The sequence below is a fragment of the Castor canadensis genome, chromosome 13, assembly GCF_047511655.1.
Source record: "Castor canadensis chromosome 13, mCasCan1.hap1v2, whole genome shotgun sequence".
NCBI classification, from domain to species: domain Eukaryota; kingdom Metazoa; phylum Chordata; class Mammalia; order Rodentia; family Castoridae; genus Castor; species Castor canadensis.
The window spans coordinates 67351563-67375199 of record NC_133398.1 but is presented as its reverse complement, the minus strand read 5'-3'; the positions used below and the strand labels follow the sequence as shown (position 1 = coordinate 67375199).

Sequence of the window (23637 nt, the reverse complement as noted above, 5' to 3'; positions counted from 1 at the left end):
TATCCAACCTCAAATCTCATATCCTATCTTTCTTCCTTCGGTCTTCCAACCCTCCTACTTAGTTATCCTCAGAGAGTTCATTACACAGGAAGTCAGTAAAATAATTTGAACGAGGAAACTACTCAGACTTCCCTGTAGGAAGTCGTCATTTCCTCCTGGTCTATGTTATGTTAACCCATTTTGGACAGTGTTGGAAAGCAAAAAGAACAGGAATGGCTAACTAACCCTGGAGGTTCTTAAAAAATTCTCATCTCTGAGTTCTTTGCAAGTAATGTCCAACTTGGCCATAAAAAACAATTTTAACAACCACATTGGGTTCCATACCTTCTTGTTATTCATTTCTTAGCTATTTCCTACCTGTACCATGTTGACCCCAAAAGACATTCGTTCTTTTTTCCTGATGGCATAATTCTACCCACTTGACTTTCACATGACTTTTGAAGCCACTTCACAGTCAAGGCTTCTTGGAGACAGATTAGACGGATAGACAGATAGACAACCAATCCAATTTTTAATTCAATATTCTTGTAGCCAAATCAAGGGCTAAACTACCAACTCTGAACTCTCTCAGGAAGTCTCTCCCTTTCCTAGGTGTATAAATGTAGTAACAAAAGTCCTTTGTGGGGACTGCAGAACAATGAGGAACCAAAGTGCAATTATCACTAGCCTGAGGCAAAACTGTATAGATGGTGAAGTTGGTTGTATTTGTGATTTCAGGGAATGCTCTTTCTGCCTTTTTATTTTGATAATACTGGAGTTTGAACTCAGGGCTTCATTCTTGCTACGCAGGCACTCTATCACTTGAGATATGCCTCCAGGCCTTTTTCCTTTGGCTATTTTGTGAGACAGGGTCTCCATTTTTGCCTTAGCTAGTCCAGATCATAATCTTATCTTAGACTTCCTGCTGCTTGGATGACAGGTATGTGTCACCACTCCCAGCTTTTTCTGTTGAGAAGGGGGTCTCATGAACTTTTTTGCCTGGGCTGGCCTAAAATTGCAATTCTCTGGATCTCCCAAATAGCTTGGCTAGGATTACAGGCATGAGCCAACCCCTTCCACTTGGCCCCCAGGTACTTACTGTTACCCATAAGAGAGATACTAATAAGTCCATGTTATCATGACTTTATGCCACATACAACATTTTCAAGGAATTTTGAATTGAAGTTTTTCTCTATCTGTGGAATAGAGGGATTGGATTTCAGTTATACCAATTTCAAACATCCTTATTATGGGTGACTATGTATTTTGAGGAAGCAGGTATCTTCCCTGTTGGAATATTACCAAGTAAGTCCCTAAGGTTTCATGTTTCAACATTTGGCTTCATTAGTTTACATATTCATTTACATGTCTACAAGAGGTCTACATTTTAGAAAATATAGTCCTTGATATTTAACGGTTTGAAGCACTTCTCTTTTTAAAAACAGAATTGGGCAGAGTAAAACCAGGATTGCTCCGTCATCCTTCTGCTCATCATGGAGCCCCCATCTCCTCTTGTTAGCAATCATGTAAGTCAGGACTTTCATCCCACTATGGTCAGGATGCTTCTGCAGATGTCTTCTTCCAGTTTTAATAACTTTAATAATTCCATTTGAGAACCACTAATTTTGGAGTTCCATAGAGCAGCCCAAGGAGGACTAGGAGTGTTAGGCAGTATCAGTGGTCTGGATCCCTTCAAGAGGAAAAATTCTACTTCTGTCTGTTTTAATTAGTTAGCCTTAAAAATCAGTCTCTATGCAAACCTATGGGTTAGGAAACTACTAAACTATTTGCTAAACCTAAAACATTATAGGGATAAACAAAACCTGTATGTTTTGCATGAGCTTAACTTATAATTCTTTTTAATTAATTTATTCAGGTTAATTAACTTACTACTTCCTTGATTTCACTTAGTTGTTGATGAATGTCCCAGATATAAGTCTGAAGCAGAGGCCAGAAAACATTTTTTGGAAAGCACCAGACAATAAATATTTTAGGTTTTGCAGATAAGAGGCAATGTCCACAATTCTTCAAAGTGTTCCTATCTAAAGCTTTATTTATGTTTTTTACAGTTTTATATTTAAAAATCTTAAAAACCCTCTTGGTTATTGGGCCATGCAAAGCCAGGAGTCAGTCCAGATTTGAGCCATAGTTTGCTGCTCTTTAGTATAATAAATTACCTGATATATGTCAACTACTAGAGAACCAACATGAAAGAACTAGGGAACTGTTTTGAAATATGAAAACTAAACATGAGATAAGAAAATAGTCAAGAATAGTTTTCTAGACAGGTTGGAATATATTTTCAGATAAATGACAAAGCCTGGAAGAGGTTATTTACAAAAAGACATCAGGAGGGACAAGGCTATACCTCAACAAAGCCAAAACAATGACTGTAAAATTGCACTGACTGGGGCCATCAATCCTATTTCTTCTTCCCTCTACCTGCCTCACCCGCACAGACTCACTGGGTTCATTTTTCAAGCAGGCTCTGTATAACCAGCCTGAATATACTCCTACTTTTTTTAGCAACAGAGAAAAAGGTTTAACTTACAGATTAGGAAATGGGTCTTAGAATGTGGATGAGCCAAGGCCTCATCGTGACTGTGTTCTTTTTTGGGAGGAACTCTTTATATCAGAGTATCTGTTTCAGCATCACCCAGTGTAAAAGGAATGGACAGAAGGGAGTCTAGTCCCTTTTGACTTGGCTCATAAGTAATTCTCTAAGCTTTTAAGCAAAGAGGAAAGGGTGCGTGTGGGAGAGAAAGGAACATCCATTGAGTATCTGCTAGTTGCTATTTTATTTCAGTCTCACAACAGCCTGTGGAAAGCAGGATGCTTAGCACCATTTTGCAGAAGAGGAAAGTAACTTCCCCCATGTAAACATCTGGTGGTGGGGGAAGCAAGATTGTTCCTTAGATTTAGCCTCACATTCTTTTGGCCATAACACACTGTCTCTAAAAAAGCAAAAACAAACAAACAAACAAAACCCCATTATTTGAATATTCAAACACTAGTATCCATCAAAACACAATTTTGACCTGAATTTGAGGGCACTGCCACCCAAATGGTGATTCTAATCTGCTCATCTTTGGAGACCTATAGTAGATTCCATTAATCAAAAATGCAATGTAAACTACTGGGCAAAGTATTGGGATACAAAACGTGAAGAAGTTATTTTTTTGTTTTCCTTTTATTCTACTGAATGATGCTGATTAAATTCTCAATTATTTTTGACTTTCAATTTTTTGGTCATTTCTAAAACCAAAAACGGAAAAAAAAATGACAGTGACTTGTGGCACGTGTTCCCTATGTGTTTTACAGAACTATAACATGAATTTTGGATAAAAGCAGCAATAATTACAACTAATAGATGCTGAAGACTTACAAATCCTAAGAACTCTTAATGTCATTAAGCTCAGCAGTTGATCGCAGTAAGAGGAAAATTTGAGCTAGAGGAAGAGGAAGCGTTTCTACTTGTAAATGTCACATTTGAGAGAAGATTGGCTGCATAGATGATCAGAGAGATTGCACAAAACATAGTCAGTGATGATTTAAGTATGACTTAAGAAAAAGAGACCATATATATATATATACCAAAGCTGCCTTAGTACTTCAGAACAGTGGTTCCTAGGAAACGCCTTTCCTATTACAAAACTTCTGGGGAAGTTGATGCAATGCATTCTTCATGAAATACATCCATTCCCCAGAAAGGTTTGACATGCATCCCTGTGAACAGGTTCACAGAGGAGAAAATTCCTCTGCATGCTCATGAGAGTTTGCCCTGTTTTCCTTTGAATAGTGACTAGTTCACTTGCTGCAGTAGCTCGCTTCTAGAAGGTGGAAATAATGACTTTCTCTACATCCCCAGGGACAAAGATCCAGCAACATTTTTAAGCCTTTGATTTCTTAGGGTGTGGTTAGGTGTTAATAGAAACTCTAGGGTATGGATCAACACTGAAATCCAAAGTTGATGATGGATGGTTAGAGTAGAAGCTAGACATGGGCAGCTAAGTTCATTGAGAGAGAATAGAACAGGAGCAAGCTCAGATCACAGCTAGAAACAAGGAGTCCCTGGAAGTGAGGCCAGAACAGCCTCATAACTCAGGGAGGAAAACCGAGACTTCAAGGAGACAAGCTATAACTTCTGATGAATCAATGTGGGCTGTGAAGGTAGTTTTAATGGCTTGAGTCATGGCCAGGGCACCTGAACAGGGCTGATCAGTCTCTGACAATAATAAGAAAACACAATAGTAAAACCCATCTCTGAGATAATGCTGTTGGTTACCTAGAATAAGTAAATTTCACAGCACTCGATTCAGTTCCTGCAGCATGTTCCCTTATTACTATTAAGTATGACAAGTTATATCCAAGTTAATTCAGTAATGTCCTTCAATTTAGAGCCTCATGTTATTCTTGACACTTCTCTTCAGTGTCTATATAATTGTAAAACCAGGAATTTTCACTATGAAAATATCCAGTTTCTTTTTTCTTTCTATTCTTCAGATGAAAAAGACATAAATATCTATTTCTTTTTTTCCTTGGAGGCTAAATTCAGTGGAAGCAAAAAGTCAGAATTTTGGGCACAGAAGATTGACCCATAACTTCCTAACCACAAAAAGCATTAGCTTCCCATTTCAGAAATTCTCCCCTGAATTCTCTGTCTTGCCACTCATCTGTTCCTGAAGACCTGGTTGGGTGTACAACACAAAGTAGCTCCAGCTTTTCCTTCTCTTGCTCCATTTGAATGCTGGCAAAATAATATTAAATAACGAAAAAGGAAATTACAATATAATAATAACCAAGATTTGCCCAGTAGGAATAAAGGCTACAGTTCCCTACCCTTACTATTTTTTATTCTTCAATGAGTTATAGAATGTTTTTGCTCACCCATAAACATATTTTATAGCAAAAAACTTGTGCATATTGTAAAACTGAGTAATTCAGCTTAATCTTGCTTGAAAAATCAACATGAATACGAGGGAATAAGTAGATATGGAAAACTGCAGCACCACATTAAGCAGCTTGCAAACATATAAAGGCATTAGCGTCAGCTTCATACATGCAATTGTGTCCTGTGCCAGCTGGGAATCAACATTTTAATTTGTTTTTTAGTTGAGTAGTTATAAGATCTTACTCTTAATCAAAATATGAACAACACCATTATAACACTTGTGTAGGATGGCAAGCATAACATCCATTTATAGGTTTTCTGTAGTGAACAACAGAAATGTATACTACAGAGCATTCTAATTCCTCCCTGTCAAAATTCAGATCATATTTTGCTGAAGTCACATTCCCACATTTTACGATGCAGGGCAATAGTTTTCAACGTGTGGTCCCTGGACTAGCAGTACCTAGTGTCACCTGGGAACTTGTCAGAATCATGTTACAGAAATTCAGATCTTTGGGACTTGCTCAGACCTCCTGAACGAGAAACTCCAGGGGAGGGAGGGACAATTGTATTTCCCAAGGCTTCAGGGTGATTCAGTGCATAGTAACAGATTGGCTCATAGTAGGAAGAGCTAAATCTACAGGTTAAGATCATCAGGGATCATCAGAGCCCAAAACTGAGAAGCATGAGGCTTACTCCTACTCTGATTTTCCAATCCAAGTTGTCAGATAGACAACACATGCAAAAGATGCTACAAAACCAATACAAGCTTTTGACAGCAGTTCAACAAATCATCAGAAGAGATGTCATAAGAAATGTTATTGCTAGATGCTCCCTTTAAATCCCTTTTGTAACCAAGTCTCCACTTTCTTGTGTCCACTGCCAATTCCAAAGTCATTCTGTTGTTTTTTCACATTTGTTAGTTCCAAGTTAAGCAGTGCTTCAAAAGATAATGCAAGAAATAACTATGCACTTTTATAATGCTGTACCACCTTTCAAAGACTTTCATGTAGATCATGCTTTCTCTTCACAAGTCTATGATAAACTTTAACCTACTGGGAAATTTGTGTCAATTTAGTAGCTTCTAATAAAGTCCCTGCATTAACAACCACTTTTTTGAGAAGAGACTATATGAGAAACTTTTATAGAAAATTATTTATAACACTTACAACTTTGCAAGCTGTCCAAAAGACAGCAAATATACTCAATTTAAGTATGTAGAAAATATATTAAAACATATACCATAAAATGACACTAAAAATGAAAAACTATTTCATAAAGTATGTTAAATACCATAGATTTATTATATGTGCTATTTATTACAAAAACTGATGATATTGTGAGATAAGCTCTCATCTCCTAATACTGAGGGTGTAGGAAAGTGAAAGACAGTATGTGACTTCAAAAATTCTTGTTCTAAAGAGGAAATCTTTATTTTTCCTTCTATATTTTTATATGATATCTGAATAAAAACATTTATTTTTTTTTCCTGAAAAACCTAATGTTGCATTCAAAGTTTGCATTATCCAACAGGTCATAAAAGCCATAAAGGTAAGAATTATTTTATAACCCAACAGGAGTGGTACCAATAAATTTCCCTCATTCTTGTAGATTTCTCTTGTTCCAGCTATATTAGCTTCTCATTGGATAGGTACTTTCTGTGGGACTCAGATATCTCAGCCACATTGAACCCAATGATGCCTTCATGACATAGGTTTTTTTTTGCTAAGGTCATGTCTTACTTTCTGAATCTGTAGCACGGTTTTGTTTTAGAGGGAGCCATTACTTTTGTGATCACCCAGGAGACAGATCATCTTCCATAAAGTATTCTTTGTTAGTGAGAGGACTCTCCGCCCAGACCAGGCATTGGTCCAGGCTACCGATACAGTCTCACACTCACTAAATTTGGGCTTATCTATTCCATTAGTTCATCATAGGAGCTCAACAGAAGATCTGTTCTGATACTACCGCTCTGAAAAAGGCATTCACATCCGATCTACTGGCTATCAAATAGTATCTCTCAGATCATCAGATAAATCACCTGAATTTACAGGCTGGCCTGCAGCACTGTCTAACTGGGGCACAGAATCTCTGAACAAGAGGGCAGAACTATAAGTGAGCCATCCTTGAGGCTTGTTCATCACTGCCTGGCCTTCCTGTTAAATCACAACATTGCTCACAGGTTAGCTCAGGAGCAGGCCTTGAGAGTCCTGGGATTTTCACAATAGTGGAAAAATAAACACCTCAATTTAAAATCATCCTCAGCATGAGATAAAGTTATGTGACTGTTTTAACCTGGGGCACTATTTTCTTCTACCGAAATGAAAGTCTTTTCAGGCAATCCATTCTAATCAAGTCTGTCTCATCAACCTAAAAAGTTTGCTTCAATAAGGTAAGGTAACACATTAGGACACATACAAGAATTCTATGTATCGGGGGCTGAAGATGTAGCTCAGTGGTAGATTGACTTCCTAGAATGTGTAAGACTCTGGGTTCAATTCCTTGCACCATAGAAGGAAAGAAGGAAGGAGGGAGGGAGGGAGGAGGGAAGGATGGAAGGAAGGAGAAAAGAAAGAAGGAAGAAAGGAAAGAAAGAAGGAAGGAAAGAAGGAGGGAAGGAAGAAAGGGAGGGAATTCTGTGTTATGAGAAATGCCATCTTTCTTGTTTGTTGTAATGCTCTATAAACTATCCCTCCTCTCCTGGAACCTTGTAAATCATGGTCCACTAGCCACCAGAAATATCTATTTCAAAACCATGACATCTTCAGACTATGAATCCTGAATCCTTGTGGCTTCTGAGATCATGGTGTTCAATGCAATATTTAACTCCTTCCTATCCTATGCTTATACATACTCAATAGGTTTCCATGCAAATATTTTTTATGATAAATCAATTTACTAGCACTTAAAGACATAAGTATCTGATAATCATTAAACATATTTTTGTATTTTGTGTATAGAACGTAAAGGGAATAACTCTGAGTACTTTTGCCATTTAGCCAAGTCTTAATCTTCATCAAATTGCCTTAACACTTCAGATTTTACATTTAACTAATTGATGAACAGCTTCCTGATGCGCCTTTGGCATTTTTCACAGTTTGGCTCTTTTCCATAGATCTTTAGTGCACGTCTGCAGCTGGTGTACATATGTACTTCCTACAAGTGCATTTCTAGAACTTTTAAAGGAAGGCTTATAATTTTTGTTTTGTAGTTTTTCTTCCAGCTTGGTTCTGCCTCTGGGTTTGTTGTCTACTCAGCAAAACAGAAGGCATAATCAATTATTTAAAAAAAAAATCAGAAGCCAAGAAAGTAACAAAGGACCTGAGGGAAACAGGAGTACAGAAGCAGGGAATAAACTCTTGTAGTAATAAACTACCTGGTAAGGAAAATTCCAGGGACAAATTGAGTAGGATGGCCACTTGCCTTGTTTTAAGTATTCTCAGAATCAAAGAACATGCCTGTCAACCTGAAAACACTCTGTTGATGGCTGTGGCAACTTACACTTCCTTACCCGGCGTGGCAGCTAATGTGCCACAGCTGGAGCTCAAGATATTTTTGAGGACCAAATATAGAAAAGCATCGTGAACAGAAAGTGGAAATCTATTTAGAATCGCAAAGCCATTCCAAACTAAACCTTAAAAACTTTAGAATTCTAAAACTTTAAAAAACACTAGCAGACATATAAAAACAGACTCCAAGACAATTGCAACAGTTCTAAAAATGAACCATATGCTGTCTGCTGCATATGACAAAAGCAGCATGGTTATAGGTATCATGGCTTCTCATAGTTTATATGCAACCAAGACTTGCATCCCTGGAAACTAATTTTCTTGAATGTTGGTACATTTCTCAATCATATCTGGTTAGCATTGACTTTAACTGTTGAATTATAGGTCTTTAGTGAGATATATTTATGGACTCCTGAGGAAGTAGGAGAATGCTTCATAGGTTGTTTGAACCTGATTGTTACATTAATGTGATGGAATAAATGCTCAAATATCAACCATTTGGCAAATCATACATACATATATATATGTATGTATGTATGTATGAACAAAAGCTAGCCACGCCTCTTCATTTAAACACCTAATACACACTATTGATATATGTGTTAGTAACATTATGGTATGGCATATTTGATATGTGCACTTGTATCTGAACCCTCTAAGTTTTAATCTCATCTCTTTGGGTCTCAAAAAAGCGGATCCTATGTTGCTTCTAAGAATATCCAAAGCAGCTGCTAAAGGTCCACTGACTCTGGATGTCTTGGTGACGGATGCTCTCGAAGCGATTCTTTAACGCCCTTTCCCCTGCATGTGGCTCATCTGAGAACTGTCAAGTTTAAAAGACTACAGGAGGCGGGGGACAAGAGAGAGGCTAATGTGTGTGTTTGGAGGGGGGCGATGAATATGATGAAAGTACATTATATACATGCATGAAGATGTAAAAAAGTAAAATTAAAAAGCTCTTTAAGCAAGTCTGTCTCCTATTCCACTGTAATGCACTGGTAAATTCTTCATTCTTTCTTTCTAAAATTCTTCCTTCCTTATGGTTTATTAGCATTTTTTTCAAAAGAAAAGAAAAAATAGTCTGCTACCAAACCTGGCTATGGAATCAGATGCAGGTGGATGTGGGATTTGCAATTCATCACAAATAGAAAAATTCCCTTTTCTGGAATGTGGTACAGGTGAGCCTTCTGTTTTCATACTCACAGAATACAATCAGAGCTTTCCACATGTACAGATAATAACTAATTATGTTTGCACAAGTACATCACCATTATGCAGTGTAGAAAATGCATAAAAATGCAGGCTAAGAAAAATAACTTCCTTGTTGTATATTAATTTTTTCTTATTTTTCACTGCCTACATGCAATTTTCCAAATATAGAGTCACTTACTATTCAAACTGAAGCAGAAGGAAGTTGGTCTGGGAGTGCTCACCTCTTCCCCTCCCCCAGTGGTTGGCAAACATTAATGAATATTCTTACAAATTGATTTACTGATGTGAAAATACTCTCGGAGACCTGGGGCTTCCTTTTCAAATGCAAAGATGACAATGAGTGTTCCATTAAGAAATCCACATGTAGCCTGTTACCTGCTTAAGGGGAAAACATTTCCTTTGAGTGTAAATCAAGTCAGTAAATTTAAGATACCTGGGAGAGTTGGGTGCACTGAACATTTGGAAGAAGTCCAGAACTTAAAGAACTAATGTATTATTTGACTTTGTTTATGAGGAAAAACAGTCTACTACCAAACCCAGCTCAGGAATCACATGGTGTAAGCGTGTGTGTGGAATAATATGCAGCCCATTGACAAAGCAAAATACAGATGATCTTAGGAGAATTTTCCTCAGATGAGCACTTCCTTTAACTAGAATGAAAATGCCAAAGAAGAGTGGCTGTGGTTGGCTCTGCCTTTGCATTCTTACCTGGGTAGAGGTCAGGCCCAGGCCCAGGGGAGCAGCCCACGGCACCATCTGTAGCAGCATCTCTTGGGGAAGCTGCTGGCTGCAGCGGCTGCACGGTAAGGCAATCTGTGAGAAGGTCTGGATTGAGCTCTGTGCTGGCCCGCAGCTAAGAAAAGGAGAAAACAGAAGAGAGATGGAGAAGAAGAACTGGTCTTTGGATCACTTGCCTGAAATGGCCTCATGCCCTAAGGTGCAACGCAACTCAACCCACAAATATTTATCAAGCAACCAGTGTTGGGGAGTCACAAGCTTGGCCAGTTCTCAATCCTAGGAACACCTGGCAGGTGCTTCAGGAAAAATGTGCCTAGAGGCAGACTTGATATTTTTACTTCTGGGAACCCAACTTCCTATTATATTTCCATGTATTTGCTCTGTATCTTATCAGAACTTGTAATGATAACAAAAACAAACCCAAATATATTTAGTCCATATTGGAAAGATACTAGCACGAATACATCCTGGAGACAACTGAGAAATGTCCACTGAGATTTCACTCTACAAATTTTACATAAGAAGTTAAATTTCAAAACATTTAGATATTTAAAACATGAATAAAAGATAATCTGATGTTGTTAACAATAAAAACCCAATAGTGAGATAGTTGCATGAAAAAAATCAAAACAATTTAGATCTTCATTTTATCAAATATAACAATTTCTTTATACTTTAATGAGTCACACATAAAAAAACAAAACCATAAAATGTTAGACTAAAGTATAGGTGAAAAATTATCTGATTCTATTTTTGAATAAGAATTTTGTAAGTATAATGCAAATGGAAAAAATTATAATGGAAGATTTAGTGACATAAAAATACCAACCTGATTGTTCCAAAACACAATACTTAAGAAATAAATTTGCTACAAATATTGCAAATGCTTATCTTTGGTATTAGAAGAGAGCGTATCAGGAAATAAAAACAAGAATTGGCAAATGGGATTGCATCTAATTAAAAAAAAACTCTGCACAGCAAAGGAATCAGTTACCAGAGTGAAGAGACAGCCTATAGAATGGGAGAAAATCTTTATCAGCTAGTCATCTGACAAAGGATTAATATAAAGAATATACAAAGAACTCAAAAATTAAACATAAAAAGAATAACCCAATCAGTAAATAGGCAATGAATAGACAAGTCCCAAAAGAAGTGCAAATAGCCAATAAATTCATGAAAAAATGCTCAACATCTTTATTCAAAAAAGAAATGCAAATCAAAATTGCACTGAGATTCCATCTTACTCCAGTCAGGATGACAATCTGAAGAAAACAAACAACAAACAACAAATGCTGGTGAGGATGTAGGGAAAAAGGAACCCTTATACACTATTGGTGGGAATGTAAATTAGTACTATAGAAATCAGTATGGTGGGTCCTCAAAAAAGTATAAATAGACCATATGATATGCATATATACCCAAAGGAATCAAAGGGAACATTCAATAGAGATACCTGCAAACCCATGTTCACTGTGGCATTCACAATAGACAAAGAATCAACATAGATGCCCATCAACAAACAAATGGGTAAAGAAATTATGGTATATATACACAATGGAGTATTATTCAGCTATAAAAATAAAATTGGGTCATTTGCAGGAAAACTGGAGATCATGATGTTAAGTAAAATAAGCCAGACTCAGAAAGACAAATGGGTCATGTTTCTCTCATATGGGGAATCTAGATCTAAAAATACAAACAAACACAAGACATGAGCATAAAAAGAGAACTTTTAGGGGGCCCTTGCCTGTGGGAGGAGGACAAGAGAGAGTGATAAGGAGAGAATAAGACAGAAGTATACTGTACACATGAATGAAACTGTTATAATGAAACCCACTATTTTGTACAATAAAAAAATAAAGACAGCATGTAAATTGGCTTGTAAAGACAACACTAACCCTTTAGATACAAGGCCAGAGAATACTTACTCCTACAACAAATATTCACGGAGTGTCCCGTGCTCCTCCAGATCTTAGGAGTGCTGCTCTCCTTTGGACCTTACACTCCATGGAGAAGCAGAAGATGAACAGATGAGACCCACGTAACACAGACAATGCTGAGAGTGATGGAGAAAAGTGATGGAAAGACGGGAGACAGTGCGTGGCAGTGAGGGTGAGGACTAGTCAGGGGGTCAGGGACGGTCTCCTGAGAGGACTGCTAAAGAGTCTCAAGAGAGCTGAGCGAGGTGCCCTGCAGAGTGCTGGGAAGAACCTGCAGGCCCTGCGGTGGGCTGAGATGCTCTGAGGAGCAGTGAGAGGGGGAGTGGATTACCTGGAAACAAAAGAAAGAAACTCAAGATGAAGAGGGAAGGAAAGGAAAGATTGTGTAAAGTCTTGACATGACGGCAAATGTTAAAAAGTAGAAATAGAAATGGTAACAAATATGAGATGAGTCAACACGCTTACAAAAAAGTACAGTATTAAAATGTTTTTATTTATGAAATGATCAGAAACTTTTAAGGTAGTGGTAGCGAAGTTACAGGGAGAGTTGTTTTTACTTGTTAAGTTTGTTTTTTGCTTGTGTGTGCTACTGGGACTTGCTAAGCAGGCACTCTACCTCTTGAACCACATCTCTAATCATTTTTGCTTTAGATAATTTTGCAAATAGGGTCTCCTGCTTTTTTGCTGGTTCTGGCCTTGGAAAATGATCCTCCTACCTATGCCTCCAGGAAGATATGCCACACCTGGCTTGTTTGTTAAGATGGGGTCTCTCTAACTTTATAATCTGAGATGACCTTGAACCATGATCCTCCTGATCTCCTCCTACTAAGTAGCTGGGGTTACAGGCATGCCTGGCTGAGGAGAGGCTTTCTTAAATACTGTGTGGAAGGGCATATATTGATACAAATTTTCTAGATGTTACCAAGAAATATTTCTTCAAGATCCACAATTGAAAGAACTTGATTCTAGAATCTATCTTAAGGGAATAATCAGAAATATCAAGGAAGATTTATACTTAAAGAAATATGTATGATTTAATGATATATAGCATTATTTACAGTGATATAAAAAATTAGAACATACAATTAGAACTAATAAATGATGTAACATCAGTTTGATAGAATATTATGTAATCATAAAAATGATATTCATAAAGATAAAAACAAACCAAAATTCTGCATATAAAATATTAACAATTACATAAGAACACAAAGACAAACTGCTAGAAGGAAAAGTAGTTCCATATTAAAACTGACTTTGGTTCTTAATGGCATATTATGAATTTGTTTCCTCTGTTGGTTTTTTAAATATTCCTCTGTTGTCCAAATATTCTACATTCCAATGATGTGCTAAAGCTGGTATGTGCAAATTTAAGAGTGCCAACTATATGCATCTTTTCCAAGTTTTCCCTGCAATGATGTCAGATTGATAGCTTGAAATTGGTCATGGTGGCAAGATTTACACCATAGAAATTGGCAATTTCTACAAACTGGGGCTTTTTCATCTGGTGAGTTGGTTGATAAGCATTACCAAACACCATTGACTGCGATAATGAGTTGTGACAATGGACTACACTCTGAGCAGGAAGAAACATGCATTGCATTGCTATGATTTGGATGTGGTTTGTCCCCACAAGTTCATGTGTTAGAAGGTTGGTCCCCAGTGTGGGGAGCTCCACACCCAACTATTATAAAGTTTTTTTTAGTTATAAGTGCCAATGAGATCTTTCCAAAGAATTTCATGGTCATGACTAAGCCTGGCATCAAAGGAAATCAATTCTTCCTTAGCTTCAATAAGTATTTATGTTTTCCATGTTGAAAACTCATGGGACCTTGAGAGGTGGGACCTAGTGGGAGCTGGTTAGGTCATTGTGGGGGTTGCCCTGAGAAGCAATTAGGTAATTCTCATTGGACTGAGACTTAAGTCTCAAGGGAACGAGAGTTACAAGAGTGAAGCTAACTCCCGAATCACTCTTTAAATTTCTCTCAATATGAGATCTATCCTTCTAGTACATGTTTCTATCATGACATCATCCACCATGTGAGAATCCAAGGAGTCCCTCACCAGGGTACCATGCTGTTTAGACTTTCGGTCTCCAAAACCCTGAGGTAAATAAACCTCTTTTTAAATAAAGTACACATTCACTCACATATGCGCACACTGACAGATATTAGAAAGCAGTATTTCTTGCATCTAAAAAGGCTTCATGAAGAGACAAATCTATGTCAATTCTTGGTCCAAGAATAAGAAAATGGCACAGTGACCTAAAGTACAAGGAAGGCATATTTGACACATGTAGCAAATGAGACACTTAAAATTTTGTAAGATACAAAACACAACACGTTCAGTTGTACATGGCTAATAATTTGACCCATTAGACTCTCTGGCCAAGACTGTCTGTGTTAGTGTCTACACTTCCCCAGGGCCTTTGAAAGCTATGTTTGTTATTTTGGTACTAAGCTAACACATGCTTCTTAAGAAAAGCTGGAAAAAAAAATCAAGGCTTAGAATGAGTTCTGCTGATCACTTTTAATTTATTCTCCATCATTAAAATGTGATCTGGGGTCCACATGTTCCACTGAGGGCAGACATGAATGCTTTTCTGCTTTCTATTACTCACTACACTAGGGTTTTACAGTTATCAGTACCAATGAGATCTTTCCAAGGAATTTCACGGTCATGGCTAAGCCTGGTGTCAAAGGCAGGCAATTCTTCCTTAGCTTTAACAAGTATTCATGTTTTCCAAGAGTGTGATTCTATATGACTTTGTGGTGAGAGTTAATTTGGTTTTCTCTGGGATTAGGCATGGTTCTAGAAAGTGCTTCTTATATTGAACAAGTCTTGAGAACCTATGCAAAATTTCCAAAGCAGGTCTATATGCATAGATATGAGATGATATGGAACTCTCATTTCCCTCCCAAATGATTGGACCAGGAAAAGGCCTTTTAGATCACTTGAGGGTCTTAAATATTCTTTAGCCAAGGAATTACCAAATGAGTGAGGCAAGAGGCACATACCAGAATCTCCTGGGAGGGATGGCTTTCAATATTATATAGCTTTATATTTGGAATAAGAAACCTAACTATTTACATAGAATAATTACATAATGTATATTTCAACATCTTCTTAACTGCTAGCGATATATATGAAGAAGACACAGAGAATATTTTTAATGGTGCAATGGTCTCCAAATGTTGTTCTCACGTTTGGCATGCCTGGGAGTCACCTGCAAGGCATTTCCAAGTTCCCCAGGTCAACACTTTTAGAACCTCTGGTCTCTAAGAATCCTGTGGAGGAGAGCTCAGATTTTTCATGTTAGGGGAAGAGGAAATGAATTGTAGAAGTACGGGATAATAAAAATATAATTTCCTTTCATGTAAGAATTGAAATATTAGCATCTTGTCTTCTCTGACTAGCTATGGTTAATAAAAATCTTTCTGGAGGACTGACTTTAGGCATCAATTAGCAGGTTTTAGGAAAGACCACCAAGAAGACAAGATAATGACAAATGATAGGAGAGTTTGCAAGTCACTGAATTTGCAGATACCGGGCAAAGTTTAAGTCCATGTATGGCTGAATATGTGTGTATGTGTCTGTAAATTTTTTTATTATTGTTGTACTAGGGGTACACTGTTGATATTCACAAAGGTTCTTATAATGTCATAGTTGAATTTACCCCCTCCATCATTCTCCTTATGTTGTGTTTTGTATAGTATAAACTCTCTTGGCAATGTTGTAAGAAGTCTCTTTGGGATACCTTGACTTTAAAAGTTTGGTGTTATCTCCAGTGGAACATAACCTGTAATCATGGGGTGATAGGCACTAACTGATTACCATGAAAAGAATCTTAAGATCCTTATATTTGCATCTGACTCTCTCTCCCCTCTTTAAAACTCCTAAAAATAAATGTCTACATGAGGTTCATTTCTTTTAAACCACTTGGATGTATATTCTTTCACTGGGATAAGAAAAGGTTAAAAATTTCAATCTATTTTAATGTCTGCTCTTAGGATAGAGCAAAGAAGTTGTCCTTTAGAGAGCTTTTACTGCTCTTTGCAGAAAGAAATGGAATTTGAACCCACTGTTCAACATTCATCTGTTTTGAAGGGCTGCTGTTTGCATATATAACATGAATGGTGCCTCTGGAATTGTCCCATTCAATTGCCCTAATCAGGCCCCATGAATTCACCGTGACCCTTCAGCTTTCTCATTTGTTCACTAAACAATTATTTCTCAGGCCTCCACCATACACCAGGTGCTGCTTTAGGCGGTTGAAATACAACACAATCAAAACAAAGATTCTCTCTGAGGTGTTCACATTCAGGGAAGGGAATAATAAACAGTAATCTAAATAAATATGTTGTATAGAGGGTGGTATGTGTTCTAAAAACAAATGAAAAGGAGAGAAGTGTAGAAGGGATTGGGAATAATAGGGAAATTGTGGCCTCACTGAGAAGAGATGTATGAGCAAAAATTTGAAGGAGTTGGAGAAATTAGCCAAGTTCTTATGGAAAAGAGAGTTCCAGAAGGAGGAAACTTCAAGGAGGCCAAAGTAGTTAGAGTGGGCTGTGATGTGGGAGAGTGGGAAATGAGGTCTGAGATGGGGGCTGAGGACTGGGCCAGGCCACTCAGGACCTTGTAGCCCTCAATAAAATTCTTTGGCTTCTGTCTTAGTGGACAATGGAACCCTTATAGAATCTTCACCACATGCTTCCTGGGAGATTCACCTCATCCTCTAGTTTTTTTTTATCTTCGAGATCATGTATTTCAATTCCAGCCCTCTATGCTCACCTCTATTTTTATCCAATCTCATAGGCACATTGGCAATGCTTCTTTGAGAGCCTACAGGATCTATGAGGCAGGGACACCATTATGGTTAGTTTTTATGTGTCAACCTGACAGGTGTAGGACCCAGTTGTTCAACCACACAGGCATCTAGGTGTTGCTCTGAAGGGACCTGTGTAGGGGGGATGTCAATGTCCAGTTGGTTGACTTGAAGGAAAGGAGATTATATTCTACAATCCAAGTGGACCTCATTTATCAGTTAAAGGGCAAACAAACAAACAAACAAAAAACCTCTAAGGTGTTCACTGAAAAAGAAGAAATAGCCTCTGGACAAAAAGAAGAAAGTCTGCTGCATCAGCTTTTTTCTGTCCTGCCAGTTCGCCCTGCCCTACAAAAGCCTGACTTGCCAGATTCCTCAGTCACGTAACCCAATTTATTAATCTCTCTCTCTCTCTCCTCTGTCTCTCTGTCCTCTCTGTCTCTCTCTGTCTCTCTCTCACACACACACACACACACACACACACACACACTTTTCTTATTGCTTGTGTTTCTCAGGGGCACCCTAACTGATATCGATACTATTTCAATGAATTGTAAAAACCTTTCCCATGTGATAATTTATTTTAGGTCAAGAAGGAAACAGCATCACGCAGATGAATCCTACTGAAAATGGAAGGATATGCACAGACAACATGACATGCTTTTAAAGATGGCACTGCAAGTCAACAAATGTATACTGAATCCCTGTGATATGCTCCATACTGTGTACCTTGCCACAATTCTATGAGGTATATATGATTGTTAAGATCAGACAGCTAGACTCACAGTTAATAAATGTCGAGGTTGGATTCAGGTGTTACAATCCAGTCAGGCTCTTAGATGCTACCTTATACAGGCTCAAGAAATAACCCTCTCCTAACTTTCTCCTTCCTCCATTGCACAGCAGAGGCTCACATACTTTCCCTTCTTCTTATGACTTATATTTTAGCCAGGAGTCTATCATTCAGATCTTGGTGTAGGAATGGAAGGAACAAAGGGTCCCAATGTTTTATGGGAAAGTCTCAAGCATATCTTATCACCACTGTGTGTATTGTGTATTCTGACACTGTGCCCATTACCTTACCATCAAGGTAAAGGGTCTTTTTTGGACTAGAGACAGATGAAAAAAAATAAGGTGAAGCATTTCCACTCTGTTTTCCTTGTCCCTTCCCGTTCAGGTTTGTCACCTAGTTTGATCCTGGTTCAATGTCATGGTGTCTGAAATTGACAAAAATGAAGCTTGGCACTCACTCTGCTTTATCAGTGCGCCATCCCTGTCCCTGCGATGAGCCCCTCTGGTTCTTGGGATTATGGCACTATCATTTGGATTCTGTTGTGTGTGGGCTGGTACTATGGTTTGAACTCAGGGTCTTGTACTTGCTCGGCAAGCACTTTATGACTTGAGCCCTCACCTTGAAATGAGATGATCTTGACCCAAGGATGTCCCTGACCTCACTATCCCACCTCCATAAAAGAGGATACCTTCCTGTTTTCTTTCTTTGAATTCTGACTCCCGAATCCTCCCTTGGCTCTTCTTCCTCTTCCCATTCCTTCCCTGGTGTTTTCTTTGGTTCTCACTTCACCTCTACAGAGCCAACATGATTCTGTGAGGATTACACTAATATCTACATGCTTCCCACATGCTATTTACAGAGTGGAGGTCAGGAAAGGCCTGGGAGCTGAGACCCAAATGAAGTCAGGAAGCCAGGCATGCACCAAGAGCTTTCATGCAAATGGAATAATATGATTAGTTCTGAAGTAGCTACTGGAGAGGAAGGAAAAAGAGAGCAAGAAGGTTGGAGGACATGGGGTTGGAGAAATGGCTAGGGGTCAATTGCAGAAGGCTTTTAACACATGAAAGTCTGGTATGCAGTTTCTTTGTAGTGGCAAGGGAATGGGAAGGTGTGAGCAAGAAAGCAAATGGTTTGTCATACTGTGAAAGGATCACTCTAATTATTAGGTGGAAGACAAGACTGCCTAGGAAGTGGGTACTGTAACATCCAGAAGAAAGATGCCAGGGCTTGGTATCAGAGGCACAAGAACTGGATTGTCTCTATTTATTTTAAAGGTGCTGAATTCAGTATGGTATATGAGAGAAAGAAGGAAACCAAGGAAGGGCCCCAAGAGTTGGCCTGACAAACAGAAGAACAGAGAAAGAGCAACCTGAATATAAATCATCAGTGGGAATGTTAACTCTGAGATGACTCCTGGAAACCTGGCAGAGAAAACCTGCAGCCACCTGCACGTGAGGAGGCTTCAAGGAGCAGGATGGAGCTAGATTACTAAGAACAACTCCTCCAAGCAGTTACAGTAATTACAGTGCCTGTAATCCTAGCTAGTCAAGATGCAGAGATCAAGAGGATCACGGTTCAAAGCCAACCTGGGCAAATAGTTCGTGAGACCCTATCTTAAAAATACCTAACACAAAAAGAGCTGGTGGAGTGGCTCAAGGTAGGTCCTGAGTTCAAGCCCTGGTACCTCAAAAAAAAAGAACTCCTCAAGCATCTCTACCCAGTCCATCCTGCAACTTCAGATGGACTCTCTTCAAATACAACTTATCATACTATCTTCAAGAAACAAATGTGCTCATGGATTGTGTAGCACACCAACCCAAAAAGCTAAGACATGAAGAGCCTCCACACTGTGGCCACCCCATATCTCATGGTTTCCACAAAAGCTTGCCTCTCTGTCTGCAAACATCCTGTTTAATGTGCTGTCACTTCTTCTGCCAGGAGTGGCCTCCCTAATACATCCAGTTTATGAGTCCCTTCCTGAATGAAGCCCTCGCCCACCAGGCCAGACCACACACACTGGGCCCTCCAGGGGTCAGAGAGAGCATCAGAGTCTGCTGCTCACACTCCTTTGACTGGACATATGTACTGAGGCTTTGTTTCTTGTTAAGAACTGAGTCTGCACAAGTGACCACAAGGACCTGGCTAACTGCCTGCCTGAAGCTTTTCAAATACGCAGTACTGGGCAATGTGGTATCAGCATTGTGCAAAATCAGTGAATCACTGACTGGTGACTGGATTTGTGAGAATGAGCTGCAGCGCTGTATCTGAATGAGGTTATAATCTCCACCAGTGTGTGATGTGTCTAAAACAGGCAATGTGGTCATCTCTTACTTTCCCCTCCTAATGGAGCATTTTCAAAGTTGTTGATGAGCATAAACACAGTGGAAAGATTGTTGACACCCTGCTCAGATCCCCTGTATTCCCTACGCTTGCAATGTGCCACCCCACCTCCAGCTCTGGGATGCTCATTCCCTTGCTTCTGTGCACTTTCCAGTCAACAGCTAGCACCTGTGCCCCGCATCTCCATCACTGACTAAATGTGCTCCTTTGCCTCGCAGTGGAACAACCCCTAAGGTGAATGTTGTGCTCAGGGGTGCCCCGTGGGATGGGGCTGAGCAAGAGTCCTTCCATAGCTTCTTTCCCTTCCCTGCTTCTCTCGTGGGAGTCCTTCCTTAATAAATCATGCGAGTGCACCTCAATCCTTGGTTCACAGTTGGATTCTGGGGCATCCAGCTTAGTAAGCATTCCAAACTCAGTTGTGGTTTAGTTCAGGACTGCTCAGAGCCAACCAGAAGTACTTAAAGGCTGTACGGATGTATTTCTCTTCTGTACCAACTCTGCCCACACACCAGGAATGTGTGCTAGTTGGCTTCCTGTTACTGTAATGGAACAGTCAAGACAATTAATTTATAAAAAGAAAAGGTTTACCTTGGTTCACCAACTCTGTTGGTTCCAGTCCAAAATTGAGTGTTCCCATTGTTTTGGGTCTCTGGCCAGAGTGACACACCATGAACAGAGTGCATGACAGAACAAACCACTCACCTCATGGACCATGAAGCAGAAAAGGACAAGCCAGGACCAGGATCCCACAATCCCCTTTGAGGAACATATCCTCAATGCCCTAAGGACCTTTCACTAGGCTCCTCTTTACAACGGGTTTTACCACCTCCTAATAGTGTCACCCTGGGATCAAGCCTTTAACACATGGACCTCCAGAGGACCCTCATCCAAACCACAGAAATAGGGTAAACTAGATGTTTAATGAAAGTGGAACATTCTGGGCCATCATAAATAATAGGAAAAGCATAATTGTGGAGACTAAATTAAAAACAATACAGTAATTTACAGTAATAACCAGAAACATTCAAAGGGATTTCAAGTGTCACTGTTAGAAATGCTATCATATTGTAAGACTTCCTGCACATCAACCCCAGTAGATAGCTCTTCAAAATCTGCTACCTGCTATACTATGTTAAGGGTCAATGTCTTCATCTTGCCAATCAGCTTCAATTCCAGACAGTTTCAACTGTCAAAGGATTTTTGTATATTGTGTCCTGATTTAGTGCTCAATAACTATTAAGATTGCCTGTACTTGCATCCAGCTAGTCATAAACCTGCAGTCATATTTATGGACACAAGAGGAAGGCACGAGACAGCTCTGGGTCTTAGAAACGAAATCGGTGAGTCTTTGAGTGTTAATGATCTTATCTTCAGCAAAACATTTTAGGGCTTCATTTCATGGCATATCCAGGTACAAGTAAACAAATTGGCTCTTTAGCTTCTGTACAATCTCCCATTATGAAATATTTGTTCCAAATGATAATTTTTCAACCTTAATAACGAAATCACCCATCAAGGCTTGACAAGGTTCCTGCATGTGGAAATTTGATCCATTTCCCTAACAATGCAGGGATTTTTCCTAATATATAAAAACAAGGCACCATCAATTGTGATTTGTATTTGTTTTCTTTTTTTCTTGATTCAAGATTATTCTGTTAATGTTTATAAGCTCTCGAAACAAGAGATGGAAATTCTACTCCCATCATTTTCTCATTTCAGATATGATTGAATAATTGTCCAAGATTAAGTGAGTCAAGTGGAAATAATTAGGAAAGGGAAAAAGGCCCAGATTCTTCAATTTTCAGTTCCATTACATTTTATTCCAGGAGCAAAGGCACTCTGCTAGTCTGAAGCGAGACATATTCCAAAGAAAACGAGGCACAATCAAAGGCCTTTTGTTTTCTTTCTCCAATGAGCACAGTCCATCTGAGCCACGCATATTTATGGATCACCTTGTAGGGCTTCCTTTGTTCTACAGAAATCAAATGCCACCAAAATATGCTTGTGAAGAAACTCAGCCAGAAGGAAAGACAAGTAGGATTTCTTCCCCCAGAGAATTAAGGTTTATTACCAGAACATTCTTATCAAGTTTTCTCTTTGACACTTGGGGCAATATTGATCTTGAGGGATTAACTCATTGCCAAAAGGCTTAAAAATAATTACAATGAATTAACCTATTAAATGAATTACAATTAATTTTCAGTTGAATCTAAGAATTCCATCTCTAGGGGATTCCTTAGCAATGACATTTATGAAGTGGCTTTGGCATATCATAGGTAATTAATCTCCAACAATCTGCTATCAAATTTGTTTCCTTTGGGAATGACCGATTTACAGAGGAAAAGAAATGAGAGTGAGGACTTAGAAAAATGGCACAGGAAGAAATCTCTTTGGGAACAAAATTTTATTCATAGCTGATGAATGGACACACCAAAATATTTGACTGAGTACATGTGCCAGGATATCTCAATAAGATACATGAAAAATCAGTGCCAGTATAGACACAACAAAACTCATAGTAATTTAGTTAAAACTGATGATTGATGGGAATGAATTTCAGAGAAAGAGAAACTGGGGTCCAATAGTCCTGCCTGTTAGCGATACAGTGCTGCTATCCAACTAAAATCTCTCAGTGGAAAAGTTCTGCACTGCACTAATTAGTGGCCACTAGCCACATGTGATTAATGAACACTTGAAATGTGGCTGAGGAACTGAACTTTTAATTTTACTGAATTACATTAAATTAAATTTCAATTTATAGTGTTGTACTGTGTAGCTCTGTCTGCCATGGTACCAGTTTGGCCTCTGTCTAAATCCTTTTGATGTCAGGGAACTCACTTTCTTGCCACTCAGCACCCTCCATTGCTAAACAGTCATTTATGAAGTTTTGCCTCAAGTTGAACTAGAATCTGCCTGATTTCCACCCACTGGGGTTTATTCCTCCCCTTGTCTCCAGACCACACAGAATAACTGTTCACAGTCTAATTTTCTAGTTCTTTTAATATTTGAGAAGCTTCAAAATGCTGTAGGATCATAAAATTTCAGTCCTGAAAGAGATGTAATGAAGCTTTGTTGTTAGACCTCCCTTTACAGGTTTTCTCCAGGCTAAACATCCTTAAGTTTATAATAAGATACTTAAGTAAAAAGAGTTTGGGTCTTTTAGTTTAACAAGCCATGGTTCAACTACTGTGAGACTCTGGGCAGGTATATTTACTTTCCTAAATGTAGTTGCCTTCCTGTAAAATAAAGGTAATTTTATAGCTTTCTTTGAGTATTAAATGAGGTAAGTTACAGAAAGTACTTAACACTAAAAACACACAAAAGTCATTTAGGGAGCCATCAGTCCTGTCCTCCATATTATTCCATTCACCACCTCAGGTACTCTTAATAATGAATTTCTCTGTGCAAAT

At 38.6% G+C, this 23637-nt stretch overlaps 1 protein-coding gene across 7 annotated transcripts in view; it reads right to left on the bottom strand.

Moving 5' to 3' along the window:
• Glis3 (GLIS family zinc finger 3) overlaps positions 1–23637 on the bottom strand; it is a 443820-nt gene that overhangs the window by 53962 nt on the left and 366221 nt on the right. For all 7 annotated transcript variants that reach the window (XM_074051951.1, XM_074051954.1, XM_074051952.1 and 4 more), the window contains one exon: positions 10300–10444. In XM_074051951.1, coding sequence (XP_073908052.1) covers positions 10300–10444 — 145 coding nt within the window. The remainder of the gene's footprint in view (positions 1–10299; positions 10445–23637) is intronic.